The following is an 11,547-nucleotide window of genomic DNA, read 5'->3' on the forward strand; positions in this document are numbered from 1 at the left end:
TTTTCAAACAAACTCAATCCGCTCAAAGCTAAATTTATTTATTTTTCAGTTTTTGTTTAACTTCTATGCAACTTCATCTCAATACTTTATTATAATCTCAAGTTTTGAGTATCTCAACCCATAAAGTAAAAAAAAACTTAATGAAATTTCAGCCAAACTCAGTGGAAGCCTACAAAAAAAACCACCAAATTTTCTTGTGATTTTCTAATTGCTTCACGAGTCCTGAATTTGAAACTAAAAAACATGAAATAATGATCAGAAATCATCTAATTGCCTTCGATGTCTAACTATTCGATATGTTCGTGAATATAAACTTAATCTGTGAGCAATAAATAATATTTTATTTTGTTGATAAAGTAATTAACGGAATCATAGGATTAAAGTAATAAAGGGAAGCACTAAACTTGTAGTCATTCAGCCACCGGCTATATTGACTCGAGTCAATTTCAAATCAATTTTCGTTTTTCTTTTACTTTCCCACAAATTTCCAAGAAAGTGAGATGAAAAACGAAAGGCATTTTCCAAAGTCAAGTCATTCAAAATTCCCCACTTCATTTTCCCATCACCCACCAACCCAAATAAACATATATAATACCATATATATACAATATTACATGGACCTGACTACTTGGGTCTACGCGTTAGATTATTTGACTAGTTCAGGAATAGTTTACTTATCTCTCTGTTGTGGAATCTCAGGAACATTGGACAAGGGAGCCGCAACAATTGCAACTTCTCAAAATATAATCCTAAACTTACGTAAGGGGAAAAATTATGCTCAACCCACTAAACTCTGGTGGTATTCACTATAACTATGTAGTTTTGGAAACAGCACCCAACCCCCTTGCCGTCAGTGAAATGTTAGGACTTTTCTATTGAGTCAAATAAACTAGGGTTAAAAGGGTAATTATAAAATGAATATTAAAAATATTCTTTGAAAAAGAAAAAAAGAATTTATTTTTTTTCCCTCTTCTTTCCTTCTTTCACTCCTTTAGGCTTAGGTAAATCTTCGTTTCTTATCTTAACCCCGAATGAGTGAAAATCATTCTTCCCAAATCAATAGCACCCATTTTCAAACAAAATCAAACCACCCATTTTCCTTTCCCAAAGCTAAATTATTTATTTTTCACTTTTTGTTCAACTTCTATGCAACTTCATCTCAATACTTTATTATAATCTTAAATTTTGACTAACTCAACCCATAAAGTAAAAAATTTTATGAAATGCAAGAAACCCTGCCAAATAAATTTATCTTTCTTGAAATCTCTTGAACTTGTTTTACAATCTGAGTTTGAAATTGAAAAAATAAATAAATATATCTATCAGACTTGTTTCAGGAGTTCTAAATTTGAAACTGAAAAACATAAAATAACGATCAATAATCATTTAAGTGCCCTTGAAGTCTAACTATATTCGGTATGTTGGTGAACATAAACTCAATCTACGAGGAATAAATAATATTTTATTCTGTTGATAAAGTAATTAAAGGAATCATAGGATTAAAGTAATAAAGGGAAGCACTAAACTTGTAGTCCCACCGGCTATATTGACCCAAATCAATTTTCTTTTTTCTTGCACTTTCCCAAAATTTTCCAAGAAAGTTAGATGAAAAACGAAAGGCATTTTCCAAAGTCAAGTCATTCAAAATTTCCCACTTCATTTTCCCATCACCCACCAACCCACATAAACATATATAAAACCATATATCTACAATAATTTAACATCACTTGAATAATATTATAGTTAAACAAGTCATTAAACACTAATATCAAAATTCTAATTGCTCTCTATTATTATGTTATATGAATTTCATAAACTATCTCTATTACTAGAATATGAATATGAAACAAAAATACGTATCTTGAGCAACGATATTGATAACTCCTGGTTAGTTTCTGAAAAGTCATACAACACTTCATATTATGTAGCAGTTGGGACAGGCATGGCGAATCTTCCGCTGTTTTTCACTCTGCAATTCACCTATTTTTCATGTTTTCGCGGCAGAACATTATGTTTTATCGCCAATTGGTATCACTGAAGGCTAGATCGCCTTGTGACAATTTCATGGAACTAACTATTTTCTAGATTTTCGTTTGACGCTTAATCTTATTTTTTGACTATCGGTTCAAGCTCTATCCTGCCTCATCCTTATAGGGATTCCTTTCACCTGAAGAGTATGGAAGATTTGGAAGTCACTTTTTGGCTCTACGCGTAAACGTGAGCCTTGTTTAGGAATGATTTGGGTTTTGTCTGTTTTAGGAATTTTAGGAACCTGGTCAACGCCAAAACAAGGGACCCGCCGTGATTGCAGCTTCTCAAAATTAATCCCAAACTTAAGTTAGGAGAAAATAATTTTCAAGCCCCTCAACTATAGTTGTATTGCTATAACCATGTAGTTTTAAAAACAGCTATCAGTCTTTGTCGTTAGTAAAACGTTATGTCTATACATCAAATAAACTAGGGCTAGTTATGATATGAACAATATTAAGAAAATAAAGAAGTTAAAAAAAGAAAAATAATTTTTTTTTAATATCTTTTCTTCCCGATCTCCTTCTCCCTTTCACTCCTCTAGGTCTGAAATTAATCTTCATCTCTTTAATACAACGCAACTTTTTTTTACCCTAAATCAGTGAAAATTATCTTTCCCAAATCAATATCACCCATTTTCAAAAAAATAAAATCCACTAATTTTCCATTTTCAAAAAAATAATTTAAAAAAAAAAAAAAGAAGGCGAAAACCATAACCTCCATCAAGGCCAGGTCCTCATTACACCTGGCACCTAATGTATCAAAACACTGGGACATTATGTTTGGCGCTCAGCATAGCGCAAGGCCAGAACGTTGTGCCTGTGCACAATTCAATGCAACACCAGGATTTTGGCTTTTCTTTCACTCTTGTTGGAGGTTTTCTCATTACTTAGGTTGGTTTCTAGTGACCCTTTGACACTTCTTTGACGTGGGTAAAAATTGGTGTTTTCGAGTGAGATTTATATTGTCAGATGTCTAGATTAGAATTTGCCATAGGTTTTAAGATACTAATATAATTTTTTATTGCTTATACATAAAATTATATTTTATTATTTTATTGGAAATCAACGGTAAAAAGGGTTTTAAGTCAGTTGACGGCGTCAGGTCACTGATTTAGGTAACGCTAACAAAAGGTAGGGGTTTAAGAGCTATTTCCGAAACAATAAACTTTTATTGTAATGCCACCATAGTTCAGAGGGTTGACAGAATATCTCTTTCGTAAGTCATGGGTTCAGTTGGCAAGGCATGTGTGCCACGTGAAGCGAAGCTTTCCACCGTAGCTTGTGGTCCAATTGCCGTCTCAAGAACATTTGTGACTTTAGGCAAAAGTTCTGTGGAGACCTTCTAATAATATAAGTATATATTAAAAAAAATATTTTAAATTTATTTTTCTTACCTTTTGAGATGCAAAATCACTAAGAGAGGTGGACGATGACCGACAGGCTAACGGGGTTAGGTTGGTGGGGGGTTTTGGAGAGCAGATACTAAAGAAGTGATGGGTGATGGGATGAGTGATTTCCAATGCCAGAATTGACTGGAAAAGACTTGAGAAGTCGCAGCCCAAAAGATATCGGTGGCCGGCTATGCAAAGTAAACGAATGAGATATGATAAGGGTTTTGGTGAGAAGGCTAAAGGAAGGAAGATGGTGTTGTTGGGGAAGGCCAACGATGTCAGGTACATGCCGAAAAGGCCGACAATGGCTGTCGCACACAGTGGAGTAGGTTGCAAGATTAGTAAAAAATCGACCAAATCAAGGGCTATCAAGGCTAGGAAAACACTTGGAAAATGATAAAGTAATGGTTTCGATCAATTTTGGTGAGAAAATCGATCAGAATCAGCTCTAAACGGCAAGTGGCGGAAGAGGGGTGGAGATGATTTATGTGAATGTCAAATTTTGGGATTGAATTAGAGGTGAGTAATTTGAGATATGTAAATGACTATTTTAGTTTTTCATTGTTAAAAGAAATTCAATGTCTTAATTTAAAGGTGTAAATTAAAATATATAAAACTAGAGGTACAAACTTACTATTTCGTCAAACTTTGGGTGAGAATATATGTAAAAAGTTTATAATAAATTTGGATTTTTTTGTTATTTTAGGGCCTCCTTAGATTGGCCTAAATAATAAATTATACGTTATTTTAATTTTTGTAATATATTTAAAAAATATTTATAAAAAATTTGGCCTTTTTCACTTTATTTTTTGGGGGCCCTAGGCACCTGCCCACCCCTTGAGCCGGCCTTGGGTCCAACTTACCTTTAAAACAACCTGTGGCGTCTTCTTCAACACAGCCTGTGGTTTCTTCGTCAACACAGACACAACCTCTTTCCTCACCTTCTTCAAAACACCCTATGGCCTCTTCTTCTTCAGAACGGCCTGTGGCTTTTTCTTCAGAAGAGAGATCCATTAATCAATCATATGCGATTAGTGTAATGGAGCACACTATAGACATAGATATAGCCTCTTCTTCAACAATAAAGAGCGAATCTTTTTCAATCACACCCATCTCCTCTTCTTCATCACAGCTTGTGGGTAAGTAGCTACTGAAAATTACAACTATTTTAGTTGAAATTGGCAACTAAAGTTTTAATTGTTAAAGGGTATTTTTATTAACTATTTGAAATAGTTTGCGTATCTTTCCTTGACAATCTTTCAGACGCGCAACTACTTTGAAATAGACGTTAAATGTAATCTGCAACTATATGATAACTTTCAACAACTATTTGAACAGATACAAAATGCTCATTTTCTTGTAGTGATTAAACTTCCATAAGTAAAGATATGATTCAATCAACCAATCAAAATATATGTCTTGAGAATATTTCTGTTTACTTCTTTTATTGCAGAGGATCTCACAAAGTACCGGCCACTGTATAAAGCTATACTCGAAGGCAACTTGGAATCGATAAAAGATTTCTGTGACTGGAATCCGGAAGCGGTACGCGTCAGGATCACGGTAAACCTGGACACAGCACTTCACGTAGCTGCTGGGAAAGAAGCGAATCACATTGTGAAGTTTCTATTGTGTTTCATGTCAAAAGATGAAGTGGGACTCCAAAATAATGAGGGCAACACAGCCCTTTCGATTGCTGCAATTGTTGGCAATTTCCAAGCAGCCCAAATGATAATGGGCAGACATCCAGACTTGGTTGCAGTGGCAAACAACTCCGGCAGGATGCCAATTATTGAGGCTGCTCAACATGGCCAAAAGAAGATGATAAGATATTTACAGCAATTCACCCGAGATATTTTTCATTTTGACGAAAATGTGCATGCTTTCTGCTTCTTGAATTCGCTCATAGTTGCTGGACTTTACGGTGAGTTTGTTCTTATATTGCTGCTACTATGATTACCAACAAGTTTTCAAGGAGCATATATTACAAAAAAAATCTATAATACAACGAGCTACCACATCATCCATACCACCCTCCAACGAATTTTTGTCATCTCTAATTTTTCCTCTTTCCTCTGTCGTCAAATTAATCGTGATTGGTAATTATTAAAGAAAAATCCAGAACACAGCAAAGATGTTACCACCTCCGGTGATATTACAACACCATTAAATATTTTCTCTTTTCTTTATCTTTAAATTAATTCCGATTGGTAATTATTTATTCTAATAACTATTGGTCATGCATGCATTGATCATGTGATATCATCGTAATATTATAAACTTTCTCACTTATTAAATGTAATAACTACTTAGCATACATGCGTTGTCATGTGGTACCACATCGGCACATCACTATGCTACAATAGACTTTTTCAATTTTAACTTATTAATACATTTTTTTAGTGATAGAATTGCTTTCATCTCTATGGTTTTAGTCTATAATCATCAAGGACACTCAGTTTCAAATACTAGTTTTTTGGTCCTTTGACTTAATTGACTTGAAAATTATACCACAATGACAAAAATACCCCTCTAAATGTAAAAATATGACACAATAGTGTCATTTGTGTAATGCATTTTTTTTCATTATTTTATTAAAGGTACTTTGTTTTCTTTAAGTAAATTAATAGTCCACTAATTGAATGTTGTCCAACTGTCCAAGGACCAAAATGTTAATACTTCTTAAACACACTTCTCCTTTTGTGACCAAATGACACTCTTTAATCACGGGGGTAGCTGTACTTAGTGGTCTTATGCTTGAGTCGTCAAAGAGGCAATTACTGGTTTTACCAAAAAAAAAAAAAAAAAAAAATTTACTTCTTAACCATAGAATGAAAATGGAATTATCTCTATATTTAAAAGTCTATCTGCATGTTAGAACTTTGAAATTAATTATAATCTATCGTCCATCGTATTGTCTCAGACATGGCACTGGACTTTGTAAAACAGTATCCAAGTTTAGCTATAAGGGAGCTATCCGATGGGGAGTCTCTTCTGAGTGCAATAGCAAGAAAACCTTCTGCATTTCCAAGCGGAAGAAAGCCAGACTTTTGGGACCGTTATCTTTGTTGTGGTGCGTACACAATTTTTTTTTTTTTTTTTTTTTTCATATATATATATAAGCGGTGAAATTGAGATGCAACAAGTTATAAATCAAGGCAAAAGAAGATATAAACATACACTTGTGTCATTGTTGAGTTAATTTAATTTGCAGTTCGAAGTTGTAGAGAGGAGATAGGAGAGACAAAGTTGATGAATCAGATAGCAGTAAAACTTGTCAAACTCTTGTGCATGGAAATTACAAGAATCCTAGACCACGAAAGAGCTTACTCTATACTAAAACGACCGTTCCTATTAGCAGCAGAATTGGGGGTTTGCGAAGTTGTTAAAGAGATTATAAAATCATTCCCTGATGCAGTCTGGTTTTCAAATGCTGACAATCATAATGCACTCCAGTTGGCAATCATGAACCGTAGAGAGAAGGTGTTCAACCTTATATTTCAAATGAGTGGTCACAAACATTTGTTATTGATGTCCCATGACAATGATGGGAATAATATCTTGCACTTGGCTGGAAAATTGGCACCCGAAAATCAACTCAATCTCATCAATGGTGCAGCCCTACAGATGCAGCGCGAGTTACGGTGGTTTCGGGTAAGCCTTCTGATTTAATCAATGTCACTAACATATTGCGGTGCATTTCTTACAAAGGACTATTAGTGAGAGTCACAGGAGCGGAAACAAAAGCATTATGGGAGGGCTAATTCTTTTTTTTTTTTTTTTTTTTTTCAAGTATACATAAAAACATTATGATATAAAACAACTGCATTAAAATAAAATTACTTGCCTAATATAATAAGTTTTTATCATTTAAATTAGACTTGGCAAACAGGCGGGCATAGGTCGGGTAACTATGGGTCGACGGGTAATTTTTTTGAACGAGTAGGAGAAGGCATTACCTGTACCTACCAGTGCGGGTATGGGTCGACCCACGGTCACCTGTTTATTTTACTTTTAAAAAATTTTCCTCTCCAATTTTTTATTTTTAAGTTTTTTCTCCCTTTTATTTCTTTATTATTTTTCATCTCCGGATATTTCTCTTTCATCTTCGTCATCTTCTTCTCTGTCTCTCCAATTCTACTTGTCTTTTTTCTCCCTCCCCACTTTTTCATATTTTTTCTTCTTCAGTTCGCTTCTTCTTCTCCCTCTCTCCAATTCTTCTTTCTCCTTCTCCACTTTTTCATATTTCTTCTTCTTCTTCAGTTCGGCTTCTTCTTCTCCATCTCTCGAATTCTTCTTCGTCATTTTCTCCCTCTTCACTTTTTCATATTTCTTCTTCTTCTTCAGTCTTCACCCTTCCAATTCTTCTTTGTCGTCTTCTTCTCCCTCTCTCCTATGAAAATAGATTTAAGTTTTTACCTTTCCCATTTTTTGCCTTTGTTCTTTGTGTCTCATTTTCCATTTCCCTTTGTCTTTTATAAACTAAATATATTATAGATCTATAATCTCTATTGCCGCTACCAGTGAGGCTAAGCATGTGTTGGTGCCGTGGAAGGCTGTCGGCAAATGGCAACCACTTCACGGCTTGATCCATGCATTCTCTTGTTGATACGTGGTTTATTTTTGTTGGTATGAATGTTGATTTTTGGTGTATTTTTATTGGTATGAATGTTGATTTATGAGTTTTTCTTTGTTGATATTATTGATTTCTTGTTTGAGATTTGAAGAAATCATTGATTTCTTCTTCTTCAGTCTTCACTTCACCTTTGTTAATTTTTTTTCTTTGTGTGGGTGCCCGCGGGTATCACCTAACTCACCCGTTATCATAAGCAAGCCGAGTACAGGTAATTATTATGGTTACCTGTATCCGCCCATTTTACCTAGCTACCCGTGGACCTGCAGATACGGGTCCAAGTTTACCAAGTCTATTTTAAATGTATATTTAATTCTAGAAAAGGAAGCGAAATGCTGACAGACTAGCAACTTGATGGATTGAATTTATTTTAATCTTGTTGATAAAAGAAATAAAGTTACTCTTAATTAAAAAATTTAGAAAAAGTAAAATAAAAAAGAGGATATGTGATAAATTCTAAATTCAAATTCGTTTGTTCCGAAGGAAAGATATCCTCGGATAGATCGTCCTATTCAAATATTTAGGACCAAGAAGAAGAAGTATTGGATTCTTTAACAATAATGTCTCCACTTCTTATTTTCCTTTTTTTTTTTTTATTTTTTTTTTTTCATGAATTGTGATTTTGATGATTTTTATTTCTATCAAAAAGCGGTAAACATGTTAGAATATTAAAACCATTTATTAAGAAATTTTGTAGATATTTTGCAGAAATTTGTAGTGATTTCAGGCTAAAAAGCCAGGAACGGTTTTAGAAGTGCAATCTTTCATACTTTGTAGTTATGAAATTATTTTATACAGGAAGTGGAGAAAATTATACAGCCTGCATACAGAGCGAGTAAAAATTCTAAAGGAGAAACTCCAGCAATGGTATTTACAAAGGAACATATGGAGCTTGTTAAGAAAGGTGAGAAATGGATGAAACAAGCAGCAACCGGATGCTCATTAGCAACAACACTCGTTACCACAATTGTATTTGCAGCGGCTATCAGCGTGCCTGGTGGCAACGGAGATAATGGTAAACCAAAGTTTTCCCATGAGAGAAGCTTCATTATATTTGACATTTCGGATGCACTCTCTCTACTGTCATCAATTGCCGCCATGATAATGTTCCTGTCCATGCTCATTACAGGCTATGCAGAAGATAATTTTTTTTATGTCCTGCCCAACAGATTAATATCAGGTCTCGTTTTATTGTTTGTCTCTGTAACGTCGATGATGGTAGACTATGGTGCCACTGTTTATCTAGTGTTTTATGACAGAAAGGCACACTGGATACTTGCTTTCCTGGGTGCTTCAGTTTGTTCGCCTGTGTTTTTGTTTGTGTATTTGAAACTTCCCCTCCTGGTAGACTTTGTCTTTTATACATATGGCCCCGGTATTTCCCTCAAGTGAGAAAAAAAGAATTTGAATTTAGTATGCACTAGAGAAATTGTAAGGGTGATTATATAAGAAAATATTTTTATACTCGTAAATTTTGTAACATTTCATCATAAAACATCATTTTCATTCTTTGGATGTTTTTAAGGGTTGAAATCAAGGATTCTTTAACAAATTGTGGCAATGCTTTATGCTATTTTAACAATAATGATCGATGCATTTGACACAAGATATAATTTGAAAACATTTCCTCATTAATTAAACGATTCTAGTGTAATAAAAATCAATAAAACTAGACTTACAACTTTTTTATACAACCCTGAGATGACAACTCATGATTAATTACTTTTCATTTGGGCAGATAAGACCCACTGTGAGCTAACCAATTGCGAGTTGTCACATCAGGGTTGTATAAAAAGGTTGTAAGTGTTGTGCTGCTCAATAAAAATTCATATATTTAATTATTTCACTCCAACTATTATAATAGAATAATTACTAGTGTGTGTGATTTTTCCATCAAGCTCAGAGAAATCAGAGTTCTGCAAGGTTATAGCCCAACCCAAAACCAGTTCAACTCAAACGATTATCTGACCTAGCATAAGCTCGTTGAGATATAGTTCGACCTAGTATAAGCTAGTCGCGACCAATCTCGACAATTGTTCAAACAGATCACAGATAAACTCAGATCCCAAATGTTTCGGAAGAGATTAGATTGATAGTAATGATGGCTCAATCTCAGTATTCAATCGCGAGGATATCAGAGTTGCATTCCAATCTTAATTGTAATTCCTTTAATTTTTCTATTTCCTTTGTACAAAACTTATATATAAACCTCTTCCAATGATGGAAAATGAGTTAACAAATTAGTCTAGGCATTACATTGAATTTCTTGTAAGCTCTCAAAGCAAAATAAGAAAACAATGGACGTAGGCTCAAGATCATAACTTGTTAAACCACTTTAAAAACCTTTTGTGTCATTTACTTTACTGATTTTTATTCATACTTTGCTGGTTATCATTAATCAAGCACACACCTATTCTGATTCCATCACCGTCAATCCGATCACTCTAGTTAATGCGATTTCCGTATCAACATTTTGGCGCTAGAAGTAGGGCCTCTGCCAAATTTCAAAATTTCCAGCAATCCATTTCAGTGACCCGATCACTTGAAAATTTTAATGGCCCATACTAGATCAAAGACTAACACTGAAAACCACGACAACATTGAAACTACCAATCAGGAGCTGCATTAGACTGTTCCTTCAGGTCGACCACTAGTGCCGCTAATGCAACAGATTGCGAATCAACAGGGGGTAGGGACATCGAATCTCGAAAATGGGCAGCTGGTGGAGATGATCAAGCTAATGGTTGCATAGGCGGTGCAACAGAACGTGGTTGCGTTGAGAAATCAGCAACCGACCCCCTAGGACCTTGACCAACCACGCTGCATGGATGTTATCCCAATAGGTTGGAACTTGGTCGGTGACCAATCTGGTTTGTCCGCACCAAGGAGCGACTGACACCCCTAATACCACAAAGTACATTCCGCTCATGAACATGAGTCCTGTGGGCAAACTAACCCTAGGACACGACTGGGCAAACAACCGATGTGGGAGAATGAAGACAATGGTTGCCCTATTAGAGTTGGTGCCCCATAGCCAATCATTTATTGTAAAATTGACTCTTTGTAATAATGTTTATTAATCAATAAAACGCAATTTTCTTCTGTATCATGTAAATCATAATTGCGTGTATTGATATATGTCCTTAGGATGGTAGAACCGTGACAAGAGTATCAAGTGTTTCAAATCTTGATAGTGAGAACCCTATGATCACATATTGTGGCCATTCTAGAAATGTTCGTAGCGCCAATATTATCCTGACCAAGAACACAGATAATATGGTAAGGCTATCATAGCGTTGAACAACCCTGTTGAAAGATGACTGATCTTACTTGTCAAGGTTGTTTGTCTACAACCTGGTGCAACACATGGGTGCTTGCTGTAGGCAAGTTCACTAGACAAACCCACAAGAGGATTCCATATAGATGGTAACCCTAGTGTCTATGGAATAAATCCTCTAACGAATGGTGGTGCATGTGATCCTTAGACTTGAGA

General features: G+C 35.0%; 1 protein-coding gene across 1 annotated transcript; it reads left to right on the forward strand.

Annotated features, from left to right (window-relative positions):
* The first annotated feature begins 5,059 nt into the window (after positions 1 to 5,059).
* LOC116112539 lies at positions 5,060 to 10,865 on the forward strand. Its single transcript, XM_031398664.1, has 6 exons — positions 5,060 to 5,345; positions 6,345 to 6,494; positions 6,636 to 7,075; positions 8,853 to 9,069; positions 9,184 to 9,429; positions 10,672 to 10,865. The coding sequence occupies exons 1-6, from the start codon at positions 5,060 to 5,062 to the stop codon at positions 10,863 to 10,865; spliced, it is 1,533 nt and encodes a 510-aa protein (XP_031254524.1).
* Positions 10,866 to 11,547: the final 682 nt, after the last annotated feature.

This window comes from Pistacia vera, unplaced genomic scaffold, assembly GCF_008641045.1.
Source record: "Pistacia vera cultivar Batoury unplaced genomic scaffold, PisVer_v2 Contig663, whole genome shotgun sequence".
NCBI lineage: Eukaryota > Viridiplantae > Streptophyta > Magnoliopsida > Sapindales > Anacardiaceae > Pistacia > Pistacia vera.

Coding starts and splice junctions, on each gene's coding strand:
- LOC116112539 (XM_031398664.1), top strand. CDS start 5,060: ATGTCAAAAGATGAAGTGGGACTCCAAAATAATGAGGGCAACACAGCC. Junction 5,346..6,344: donor CATAGTTGCTGGACTTTACG/GTGAGTTTGTTC, acceptor GTATTGTCTCAG/ACATGGCACTGGACTTTGTA. Junction 7,076..8,852: donor GCGAGTTACGGTGGTTTCGG/GTAAGCCTTCTG, acceptor TATTTTATACAG/GAAGTGGAGAAAATTATACA.